This window comes from Uranotaenia lowii, chromosome 2 (genome assembly GCF_029784155.1).
Source record: "Uranotaenia lowii strain MFRU-FL chromosome 2, ASM2978415v1, whole genome shotgun sequence".
Classification (NCBI taxonomy): Eukaryota; Metazoa; Arthropoda; class Insecta; order Diptera; family Culicidae; genus Uranotaenia; species Uranotaenia lowii.
This window is the reverse complement of record NC_073692.1, coordinates 382351669-382365256: the sequence shown is the minus strand read 5'-3', so window position 1 is coordinate 382365256 and position 13588 is coordinate 382351669. Positions and strand designations below refer to the sequence as shown.

General features: G+C 34.0%; 1 protein-coding gene across 1 annotated transcript in view; it reads right to left on the bottom strand.

Annotated features, from left to right (window-relative positions):
• Window positions 1-365: 365 nt before the first annotated feature.
• LOC129749101 (uncharacterized) overlaps window positions 366-13588 on the bottom strand; it is a 141948-nt gene continuing 128725 nt past the window's right edge. The window contains exon 10 of the mRNA XM_055743967.1: window positions 366-6928. Within this exon, the coding sequence (XP_055599942.1) occupies window positions 6234-6928 (695 nt within the window). The 3' untranslated portion in view covers window positions 366-6233. The remainder of the gene's footprint in view (window positions 6929-13588) is intronic.

Here is a 13588-nt window from a genome sequence, read left to right as displayed (position 1 = left end):
TCTTTTTTTTTTAATCGGCACTGCAGTCTATTTTTGAAATGATGATTATTTTATTTCATCCAACGTTTCGAGACTAGGTTGGACTTATCCTTAGGGAAAAAATAAAGTCATCTTTATGTGGCTTTTGTGAAGACTAATGTTTGGCACTGTTGTAGATTTTCCTGTTCGAACAATAATTAAAAATAATGACTCTGTTGTGATGTGAGCCTACTTGGTTGACTGATTCAACTCAATCAAAGCAATCGAAAGATTCCTTTTAATTTAACCACGGTAAATGAAAAGTTCATATACCGGTATTTCGATAGCAACTTACTACCTTCTTCAACCAAAAACGCTCACTGAAGAAGGTAGTAAGTTGCTATCGAAATACCGGTATATAAACTTTTCATTTACCGTAGTTGAATTAAAAGGAATCTTTCGATTGCTTTGATTCAAAAATAATGATAAATTTTACTATTTCACAGAACTTTTCAACGGCGATTTTGAAAGATTGAACAAACGGCTTTTTCAAAATGAAGTGTTTAATATTTAATATTTGACATTTTTTTATATTTGACATCTTTTATACTCAAGTTAAAAAATTATCGTTGTTTAAAAGTGCAAGTAAAAAAAGATTTGCTTGGATTTGTCAAGATTTTTAGTCTCAAACACCCGACCAACGGCTTTATGTACACAGTAAATGAAAATAACCGAGTTCGGTAATTCTTTCACCGAAATCCTAACATGTGTAAATCGTTAAACTGTTCGGTAATTTTTTCAGTAAAAAATAAACGATCATCGGTAAATCGATTCTTCACACAAATCTTATCATTTGTCCTCAAGATTGAAGAGAAATAGGGTTAAAGTGCACAACCTATCTCCGTGTAGAAAATCGTGCAATCCCTCAAACCACTTCCAAAGCTCAAGCTCTGTAACTTAGTCTTCTCGATCAGATTATAGACCAGTCATCTGGTCATTTCGACCATTTTTGGTGGTCTTCCTCAAGGGTATTGTCTAATGGTTGTTATTGTCAGATTTCTTTTTTTTTTCTAACGTTCAGGTGTCCAGTCTTCGCTGCTCTTTTTTTTTAATCGGGATTAAAAAACGATTTTTCATCCGATTTGCGATGGCGCACTGTAACTGTCGTTTTGAGTTATGGAATCTATTAGGCAATACCCTTGAGGAAGACCACCAAAAATGGTCGAAACGTCGGGCATTTCACAAAGAAAGTTGTTTGATTGAAATCCAAGACCGAAAAATAGCCAAAAATTATTGAATATATGTAATAATTGTTAAATGTTTACCATAAAAAACTGCATTTTTTCGCTGAAGTTTCAATAAAATTTTTATATGATTTCATCATCATTTCATTCTACGAAAAAGTGTATCGTTCAAGAAATAAATTTTTATATTTTTTTCCAAAATTCATATCCACATGTTCTAAAGAACTTATTTTCAGCACTTTTTCGGTTGCAAAAATTGAACAGTTTGTCAATTTGCTGTCGTAAATATTTCCCAATCCCGCCTTTAGGAGTTTTTTTTTTCTTTCCTGGCAGACATATGATAATTTTTTTTATAAAATTAATAATTCCAGAATGGTGGTAAATTTTAGATCTAGCCTGTCATTGTATATTTATAATCGAAAAACACATGGACCAAAGATTTCTGACGCTAACAAAATGATAATTTTTCGAAAAATAGATTTAATTCCAGTTTTTTTATGGTTTTTAGCTTCTCTTATCAGTAGTTTTTTTACAATTACTTTTCAAACAGTTGCCATTAGTATGGATGGTTAGATTAACATGTTTTGAAATATTCTTCGAAAAAAAGAAAATTAAAATAATGATTGCCTTTGATTTTATGCTGGTTTTAATAAGCCACGTTTAAATGCAAAAAAAAAAGAGTTCGATTGAAAACAGACATGAGGGCTTAAAATTCAATTCTAAATTTCTCGAGAAACTTTAATTGCAATTAATCTCGATTTTGCAGAAAGCATATTAAAAGCCTATCTTTTGGTTAATAAAATACATTCAAATTAACTAGACCAGTGGTGTTCAAATTTTTTTCACTCATCGCTCCTATTCTCAAAATTTCCGAGCTCATTGCCCCCGCTAAGTAAATTTTAGTGTAAATGCTGGCTGCACTGGTAATTAATTTGGTATGCGTTATTAACACTTAGACATTCCTACATGAATTGTATTCTTTATTCTTGGATAATTACGCTTCCACGTAAGATTTCATTCTAAGGTCGTTGAAAATCAAGTTGAGAATAAGTTTCATATTTATTTTTTTAATTGTATGGCAACTATTGAATTAAACAAAATGATGATATGAACAATCCACAAAAATCTTTATTCTGTGGAAAAGCTTCCAAAACTCAAAAAAACAAACTGTTTGTAATTTTTTGAATTTTGCATGTGAAACGCCTAAACCTCACCTCCTCTGAGCCTTTCCAATGCCCCTCACCACACAAAATTGGAATCACTGCTCCATGAAAGATCTAAACGCCCCCTGGAAGCGGTAGGGACCACTTAAAAAACCGCTAAAGTAGTCGATTTCAATTGTATTCAGATGTATTCAAATTTTAGAATCACTCAATTATATTTTTACCAATTATTCTATTTTTTCTACATCTTTGATCTTTCCATTCATCAATATTTTAATTTCTGTCTTAAAATTCTACTTTGAATTTCATAATTCGCCGACATACCAAAAATCAATAAGAGAATGTGAAAAATAGATACGTAGCTAAGAAACTAATGAACCTATATAAAAACTAAAAACTGATTTGATATCCTTTGATAAACCTTTATTTGATTAAGGATCCCTAATTTGCAAAGATTTTGTAGATTTATTTCTACAATTATTAGAAAATTTAATTTAAATTTTTTTTTATATTTCTGACATTAACGTAGAATGTTTAAATGATTTGAATATAAAAGATTTTTATTTATTTAACAACTTTGTTGAAGACTGCACAACGTTTGGCTTTCCAAAATGTTTAAGATTCGTCTTGCTATAAAATTTCCTTGAAATTTTGTCAAATTACTAATAATAAATCAAAAAGAACCATTCTGTTACTTTTTCCTTAGAAATCAAAATTACCTCAAAACTTTTATTTTCAATACATTTGTAACGTTGTAAATTAAAAAAAAAAAAGTGAACAAATCAATCGAATGAATTTTTACCTTTTTTTTTCAAATGATAGCTTGAATCTCAGTAATGAGGGTTGATATAATGAAATTTAATGCATATTTGGATTCAGCAGGTCCAAACCAGTAAGAACCAGATCTTTTTTTACATTTAGGAAAAATGTGAATTTGGTTTCCTTGTGCTATCAGAAATTGATCCTTCATTTCATGATTTTTTTTTAATTATATCTTAAAAATCAATTTTAAAAATGGGAATAATGTAACTATCAAGTAATAAATAATTTTTTTTCCTTTTACTAATACATTCTCTGTAGCAAATTTCTTCAAAGGCTTCAAACTTCATGTAATCCGTACCAGATTAAATAAAGTTAAAAAAAAACTTATGATAGCTTAAAATTCAAGAGTACATCGATGAAAGTAGAGTTCCAAAAGTTCCTGACATCAGAATCACAGTATTTTCATTTCATAATTTAACTTAGATTTAGAAATAAAATTCTTCGACCATAATTCACAATGAAAAATAAGTTTCAAAGGTGATAAAAAACACAATATTTCCAAATCACTTTTCAGAAAAATGCAACAGATAAGTACTTAAATATCAAAATTTTCAAATTAATTTTGAACTCAAAGCAAAGAACATCAAAAACTTATATCAAATATTGATTGAGAAGGGACAGTGTGCAGGACCTCCCTCGTCTTCTTGTTTTATTGGCAGATTTATTGAAAATTTATAAAATCACAACCCCCTCCCATTTCCCCTAGAGTGAGCTCTAGGGCAGCACCTGCTTGTCATTTAGCTCAGTTGGCAAGTCAGCTGCCGATGTTCGCGAGTTCGGACCCAAGAAAAAACATCGAACCCAGTTGAACCGAATAAGTATTTCAATTGTCTTCCAACTGCGCTCATAGATGACACACTTGCTAACCACAAGTTCTTGAGAGTATCCCTCTCATTCTAACGCTTTTTCCACTTCCAGACGTACACTGTATCAAAAAATTGTCCGTACAGCACGTACCTTGAAATCCAAACAATGAAAAAGTGCACTTTTTCAGTCAATAAAAATACTACAATTACATCATTCGCTGCAGAAACTAGTCCTTTTTGTAGATCAGTATTAAAAATGTTTATAAATTAAACCTTTAAAATAATAAAAATCATTTTGTATAGAACGTCCCAAAAACGACGTCAAAAAATTGTCCGTACACTGAGGCCTTTGTCAAATGTTAGTCAAATAAACAGTTATGTGTCAGTCTGTCAAACGCAGAAACATGAGTTGAATCTCAGCAAAGACAATTTCCAGTGGTCTGAGCGATAAATACGGTAAAATGAACGGTATTTAGCGTAAATCAATAGATTTGAACAATTTGTGGATTAAATTAACAGGAAAATGTCTGCTCCTCACAAAACTAATACCCGTTGACATCCGGAAACTGATTGTTGACCTGAAGAATGACGGTAAAAGCTTGTCCTGTACAAAAAGGACTAGTTTCTGCAGCGAATGATGTAATTGTAGTATTTTTATTAACTGAAAAAGTGCACTTTTTCATTGTTTGGATTTCAAGGTACGTGCTGTACGGACAATTTTTTGATACAGTGTATCTGGGCCCATAATCTGTTGAAAATGCAGGTTTCAATGGCTGAATAGAGTTAATCTTTATTTGTCATCTCAGTAAGGTTCTTACGAAACTACACTCTACACTAGCGATCGCTAGGATCCGAGTGGGTTACTCTCGGTGCTATCACTAGTGACGAGATTTGCTGCGATCAATAGCGTGAGTTAATTTTCGACGGCTGAAAGGAGAACTCATGGGATCCAAAACCAGGATCGGTCAGCAAGCGCTGTTGATCATCGAGAGGGTTATTTACTCTCGTGGTGTGCGTGTGGTGCTACGCTGCGGTCAGCATGCGTGAACTCAAAACCAACTGCTAAGAGAGTTTTCTGGCACTTTGGGAAAGGTTGTTTGTGCGACGGTCAGTTGCCAGTCTCACCTCATTGTCGACTCCAGATCCAAAAGCTGGACAACGACTACTATCGGGGATCGAGATTGGAGATGTTCACCACAAAAGTTCATCTTGCGATATTCAGCTACGCTGCGGTTAGCAGGCATCTGCTAATTTCCGATAGCTAGAGGAAGTTAGTGATGTTGCGGGAGAGCTTGAGAGTCGACGATGCTTTTCAATATATTAAATCTGGGGAGGTGTTTGAACTCTTGATTAGGCAACTAGGAACTAGGGATCGCTAGTGTAGAGTGTAGTTTTGAAATGACCTTACTGAGATAGCAAATAAAGATTAACTCTAATCCATCACTGAAACCTACGTTTTCAACAGAAACATTTTCAATACCCGCCGTGGGTTTCATACTGTTCATTACTTCGTTGAACTCTTGATCAAATGTGTCATGACTGTCCGTGACGCTATCGATTAACAAGTCAGTGAACATCAGTCAGTTTTGGAACTACTTGAATTCATTAATCGTTTTAACGACTTTCACAGTAACTTTTCATTTGTCTTATTTCTCTACGGCTCATTTTGAATAGATTGGCTTCTTTTATTTTACGCGAGAATTCATTACTCACCACTTCTTAATTACTTTGTGTGTACCATCTCGATTTTCAAGCTTCCTTGTAGTCTAAGAAATTGAAAACCTTTACTGAATGAGGGATAATTTGATTAAACCTCTAACATTTCCATTCTCGCCTTGTTTGTGCCAAATTCGAATCTAACTGGTTCAGTGCTATCAACAACAACTAAAAAACCACTATCGATAAGTCAGTTCTGTCTTCCTGCGCTCGTATCATTGATTTTAATCCCCACAACCACAACAACAGCTTACGACGACAACAAGACGCACCAGGTAATAGTGTGATCTATTTAGTACTATTTAGGTTAGTTTATCATATTTTAAAAATTTACGTAATTGTCTAACTAAACGACAAAAACGCGGGCGCGATGCATTTCGTTACAACGTCGTGTTCTTATACTTAGATTCCTAATCCCTTCACTCGGGTATACTCACACTCACGGATGTTTCTGTTGTTCTCTAAAGTATTAGTTTTAGAAAGAATGACGCTCATTTTGTTTGGTTAATTTCCTTCATTTAGAATCATATCCGTGGCGGTTTGAAGTGGTGCAGTATCGAACCGGAAGTAGCTGTCGTGGTAGTGCTAGAACCGGAATTCGTAGTTGTCACCAGCTGACTTTGGTCCATCATGTGCCAATCGCCGTCGGAATCGGCTCCCCCTGCCGTCGAGGAACCTTCAGCGCCGTCTAGCTCATCGGCATCGTTAATCGTCAACGATCCGATGTTGTTCTGTTTGCTCAGAATTTTCTTCTCGTCCAACGATTTGGTGGTGAACTCGTGCCATTTCGGATTGAGGCCTCCGACGACCAGAACCGGACATCCGGAGGCCGATGTCGTCATCGTCGTTCCGGTGGGGGCCGAAGTTTGCTCGAAAGACACCGCTCGCTGTTTCCGTATCCGGTGATGTTCTTTGGCAGCTTGCTGTTGTTGATGAAGAAGTAAGAGGTTTGCGCCTCCCAGAAGTTGCTGATTATCTCCGGAGCCACCGGAAGCTCCGGCTCCACTCGAAGACGGTCCACCACCACCACTTTTACCGGAATCGGCTCCTCCGCCGGCACCGGCTCGTTTGTTCCGGAAACTGTTGGACCTGGACGATCCGTTCTCTTTGTTGCGCCGCGAAGAACTCCGATGCAGGTGACCATGGCGAGACCCCCGGCGGCTTGGCCTCTTCACCTGGTGGACCGATTCGGCCGACGCACTCAGACCGACGTTTCCCACTTTTTGTTAATTTTTCAAATTTTTTTTTGAAGATCAAACAAGCAGTTGATCGATCGAGGAAAATACGAAACATACGCAAGTTGGGAGAAAAAAGATGAAAAAGAGAAACATGGAGAAGAGAATGGATTGTCTTTCAAGTATCAGAGGCCGATTGTGCTATTTCACAGACAAACAGGGTAATGCAACAACAAATACTGATCGATAATGGGAGTATGATGAAAAATCCAAAACAAAAACAAATATCAAAACCGAAAAGAGATCAAGCTATTAGCAAAAAAAAAGCTACACACGAAAACCAACTCGTTAAAAGGTAGGAAAAAGTCACACTTTAAAAATAGAAAACAAATCAAGCAAAAATCAACAAAATAAAACGAAATCATCGCAACACATGAACGATCACATGGACTAGACAGTACGGTGCCAGAATATGCAGTACGAGAACGAAAGCTAGCATAATAGTTACAATTATCAAAACTAAACAAAGGTGTATTGATTTTGGGTGTAGTTGAAAGGTGTTCGAAGACACGCGATGAGCCAATTGTAGAAGTATAGATGATGACAACAGAAGAAGAGGAGCACAACAAAGGAGAAAGAGGAAGAAAAAAGAGAAAAATATGGAAAAGAAACAAAGAAAACACATTGTTGAGTAACAATTGTGGATAGTGATTGTTTTTGTTTGTTGTTTAGTTGTTATTTACATGTTGCGATGTTATTCTGTTTCCAAACTGCGATTTATTTTTTTAGAACGCTTTTCCACAATGCAGAATGAAGATGTTTTATGGCTTTCTTTCACGTGGAGTAAGTTTTTCCGGTTAAGTGTTCAAGTTTTTTTTTTCAACCATCGTTGAAATGACTTCCTTCAGAAACACCTACATATTTTTGAGTCGTTTATGGTTATTGCTTTCTTTGATAATAAATGTGAAAAATTGAAGCCTCAAGTGTGTTTCAATATCAACAAAATAATTTCAATTGCAGCTCATACTTATTTCACCGGGGATCAGCAATTTTTTGTATCAATGTTTTAGTAAATATTTTGGTTTCCTGAACTTGAATCTTTTGTCAGATTTTAACTATAATCTCTAGTTATGAAGATATGGCCTTTGGGAAATTGTCAAATTAATCTGTTCTGAGCGAACCAAAAAACCTCCAAGAAAAACAAAACACTAATTTTTAATCAATTTTATCCTCCCCCCAATAAAGAATTCCCAGTTCTCCTACAAATTCTTGTTTCAAAGGTGGAAAATTGAAAATTTCTCGATATTCAAGAAAATTTAATAGATTACCTTGAAACTATTTCTGACATAACTAAAGCATTTTTTACAACTTTGTTCAAAAGTACAAAACGGTCTGACTCCTGTTTTAGAGAATAATAACAAAGTTTAATATGGTTTGAAATAAGTTTTAATTCATATATGTTTTTAATCAAAAAATGAAAAAAGACCTGATCTACCTTATTAAAGTTATAATTGCAAAATCATAGCATCTGGTAACTCTCAATTTCTGATTACAATCTTTTTTGATTGATATTTTTCGGTGAGCGCAAGACGAAATAAAAATGCTGTTTTTTAACGTTTTCGGCCTACTTAACTTTCGGCCATCCTCAGAAAAAAAAAACTTTTTTTGCCGCGTGTTTCCTCAACGGCCGTCATCGTGAGACGGCCGTTGAGGAAACACGCGGCAAAAAAAGTTTTTTTTCTGAGGATGGCCGAAAGTTAAGTAGGCCGAAAACGTTAAAAAACAGCATTTTTATTTCGTCTTGCGCTCACCGAAAAATATCAATCAAAAAAGATTATAAGTACGTGCGGTGATAAAAACTAAACAACAATTTCTGATTACCCTAGATTTTTTGCAAATGATTGAGAATCCATTAAATAAAAACACTCAAGACTCTAAAACAAATAATTTTCATGTTAAAATAATATTTCCGAATATTGAGCGGAAAATCTATCAGTGTTGCTAGTGTCTTTTCATGAAAAAAGAAGCTCTGTTTGGGGCGATATAACTTTAGTGCATTTTAATAAAAATGTTAGAAACGTCACTGGTGAACTGGCAACAAAACACAGACTTCTGACAAGCTAGTACTTAAATTTTGTTGGTCAGAGTTTTTCAGAAATCGGAAGTCCGGACTTCCGAAGTAAAATTTAGTGCTGGCGCGTTAATGTTTTCTTGCTAATCCTACTGCTTTGCCGTCTTTTACAAAGTTGTTGCCAGAGATTTCTACAGTAAGCTCCATACATTGGTATTTCATTTGCATTGCTTGTAAACAAAATATTCAAGAAAAACAACAAACAAATTTTCGCGTTTTCCGCACAAAATTTGGAATAAGATCTCGGGTAAATAGGTACTTAAATCTTATTTTAAAATCTGCGAAAATTCTATCGCTCGTTTTGACCTTTCAAAATTCGAGAAAAGTTGCAAAACGACACACCCTAGTGTAAGCTACGTTGGAGATTTGTTGAACTTATTAATTTAAATAATGGATGTAAGCTAAGCTTTCTAGATTACCGTTTGATGCAAAAATCAATCATTATGATAACTAAAGTTTTTCGTATGGTTTCGCAAGTAATGTGAAAAAATGTTGCGAAAAATGAGATTTTTTCTAATTTTATTTGGTTAACCTGACCGGACCGCACCTTTTCTAAATTTTAACTTTGAAGATACGTACATGCCCGGATAAAACCGGGCAATCTGGCAAGCTTAATGTAAGCTCATGCTTAGGCAGAAACTGCGGTGAATCCGAGCACCCGTGGTGGATTACCGACATACATATATACAACCATAAAATATTTTTATTTTTTTTTCTCGTTTTGCTTCTTCCTCTCCTATTTTCCACCTTTTAATCTTATTCCTTTCTTCTTGTAATCCAATTTCGTTCCTTTTTACACCTAAAAAAGAGGTTGCAAAATTTCAATGCATATCGGAGCTAACAAATTGTGCCAAAGACGGTATGATTGCTTTCTCGTCACTGGCATAAAGACTCGAGTTCTCGGGCACAATGATGCAGGGCCACTACATACAAAAATTCAAGCGAAACAAGAAAAACATTGTATGGAATTTTTATCCTATTGGATAATTCATCCCAGAATATTGAAATATTGAGAACCCATGATTGGAGTAAAAGCTGAATTTTGGGTGTTTATCTTTGTATCTCTATTCCTATTCCTATATTCCTATTCCTATATTCCTATTCCTATATTCCTATTCCTATATTCCTATTCCTATATTCCTATTCCTATATTCCTATTCCTATATTCCTATTCCTATATTCCTATTCCTATATCCCTATTCCTATATTCCTATTCCTATATTCCTATTCCTATATTCCTATTCATATATTCCTATTCCCATATTCCTATTCCTATATTCCTATTCCTATATTCCTATTCCTATATTCCCATTCCTATATTCCTATTCCTATATTCCTATTCCTATATTCCTATTCCTATATTCCTATTCCTATTCCTATATTCCTATTCCTATATTCCTATTCCTATATTCCTATTCCTATAATCCTATTCCTATATTCCTATTCCTATATTCCTATTCCTATATTCCTATTCCTATATTCCTATTCAAATTTTGCAATTCCGATCTTTCCGTTTTATGAGGAATCTTTCGATTTTGTTCAATCATGTCTTCAATGTTTTTCGTTTCAATCTTTTATATTTCTCATAACTGGAATCATTAAAACCTTGAAAATTCTTAAAAATCTTTTTTACTCTTCGAATATTGAAACAATTCGAAGAGTAAAAGAAGAGTAGAAAAGGCTTCTCATCTTTCATTGTGATCCATCTTACAATTTAATTTTTTTTTATCTTTCTCAGTGTTTTATATCTTATGTACCGTAATACGGGGTAACTTTGATCACCGGGGTAACTTTGACACCCAATATTTTTTTGCATATTATCATCAATAACTCAGTCTATAGTTTTGAAAACTGTTTTGTGTCCTTTATGATCAAGCAAACACGTTAAAACAGTCAAAATAGAGACTGATCTATGTAACCCCAAAGCATCAAATTCAAAACAGAGACGAAATCGATTTTTTAATCAAATTAAATGTGGTCGAATAAATTTCTGCAACCATGTTTTATGTTCATTGGAGTCCAGCACTGATTACGAAACATATGAAACATGCCACAATCCCCATAACAGAAAAAATAATCGAAAAATACTGAAAAAAGTGATCAATATTACCCCGGATTACGGTAATCAATGAAATGTTTTATTTTTCTAGAAACTCACTCGTGACAACCGAACCAGATCCGGATTGAAGACCACGTGGCAAATGCACACAAAAACAGAGAGTCTCGTCGATGACCGAGAATGTCGATTCGTTTTTGTTTAGGAATCGACGAAAAGAGAATTTGTAGTGTGAACTGAAATTGTTGCCAGTTGCACAGATTGGAAATCATAAGTCAAGTGTTTCCAAAATGACAAATGGATAATCCCATCACTACAGATGGATCAATCACTATTGTAACCTGACCTATATACATGACTTGACGAGAATAAAGATGATTTAACCCTAATCCGCTCTTAAGTGTCAAAATGACACTATCGGAAGTTTGGCGGCTTGTAACTATATTCGGGTTCATCCAAATAAAAAAAATCTTCTGGGACCATCAATGAATTCTTGAAATCTTTAATTTTGCATCTTTCCATTTTTTATGGACGCACCCTGAAAGCCCAGGAAAAAAGTCCCTAATTAGACCTTGAGTGTCAATTTGACCCTCATTGCTTAAAAAGGCTATATCTCTCGTTCTTAACCGATTTTTACAAAATTTATAGTTTTGGAAACCTCGTAATGTAACTCAAATATAGCTTTCAGACATTATTCACATAAAACAATTCAGTTTTCCGTTAAATAAAGTCTAAATGAAACAAAAAATCCGAAAAAAAAATATACTTCGGAAAGAAGACTGTACATCAGCTACGGAATGCTGAAAAAAATTCACTAACTGTCCAAGAAAGCTGAAATTAGAAGCAATACGTTGCACATAAGAATATATATTTTTTTACATATTTTAAAATCATGACCACAAAGAAATGTAAAAAAGGGGGGTAAAAACCGTGCTTTTCAATAAATAACCGTCAAACAGACAAAAACGCATTGCGGAAATCTTGAGTTAATATACTCAAAATCCAGGGCAAAGTTGAATTTAAGTGCAAGAAAATCTGAGAAATTGCAAATTCACAAAAGTTTCACAGCTATCTTCGAAAATTCGTCAAAAAATCTGTGTTTCGTATTTGGACAATGTTCTTTTCAAAATTTGTCTGGTGTGACTTAACAATTTTGACAGTTCATATATTGAAAAGCACGGATTTACACCACTTTTTTACATTGTTTGTGGTCGTAATATTAAAAAATTGAAAAAAAAAAAATTTCCTTAGACTCCTCTCTTAGACAGTGAGTAATTTTTTTGCATTCCGTAGCCGATCTACAGTCTTTTTTTCCGAAGCATGTTTTTTGTTAGACTTTGGATAACGGAAAACTGAAGTGATGTATGTCAAAAAAGTCTGAGAAACATATTTGAGTTACATTAAGAGGTTTTCAATACTATAAATTTTGTAAAAATCGGTTGGGAAACAAGATATATTGTTTTTAGTCAGGAGTGTTAAATTGACACTCCTGAGACTGTTTGGGAAATTTTTTGGGACGGATGAGGATTAATATCAGTTTCGGATACAAATAGTATTCCTTACCTTGTATATCACAACAATTTTTAAATCATTCTTGAGAACTTTTAATTTTTATCAACTTTTTAATTCTATTCATTACAATTATTCCAGTCTTGAAATTCTGAATCTGATCTGAAATTCTGATCTTTAACACATTTTTTTATATCTACTCTACATTTTTTTTTTGTTTTCTTCAATTGCAACGTTTTGAACTTAAGAAATCCTCCTCACTCTTGAATCATTTCTATCTTTCAGATTTTTTTTCAATCTGACTGATTCAAGAAATTGACAACTGAATCAAAGTAATCCAAAGATTCCCTTTAATTCAATCACCGTGGTTGAATAAAAGGGAATCTTTCGATTGCTTTGATACAGTAGAACTATTCAAGTAGGCTCACAACACATATTAGAGTGAAATCGACCACATTTTACTTTAAAACATGAATTAAAACCTCATAAATGTTAAAAAAAAATCACTAAAATACAAAAAGCGAATAAATTTAATAATTATTATATTTCTTACAATACGGATGATCATCTAAAATAAAATAAAAAAATTAACATGCAGGGAGGCCAGCAAGTTTCCATATTCAAATTCCCGTTTTTTTCCCGGTTTTCCCGATTGAGATTTTATAGTTTTCCCTGTTTCAAAATACCATCAAGTCACCATTCACCGCCCAGACACCATTTACCGCCCAAAATCACCCTTTTGTGTGTATTTCGAAAAAACTGGAATTTTTTCTCCAAAAATAAGACCTGTGTTCTGTGTCGGCATCTTTGTTCGACCATTTCATTGAAAAATCATCACTTAATTATGCTAACTATAGCCAGAAATAAAATATTTGGTTTTTCGTTTCCGGTCAAATTATTGAATTCGACGCCTGTTAGCGAACTAAGCATAACTGTGCTCCTAGGGAAAAAAGGGGTTTTGTTTACTAAATAGTACCTATTTGTCCTACAATCGACTTGAAGCAATAG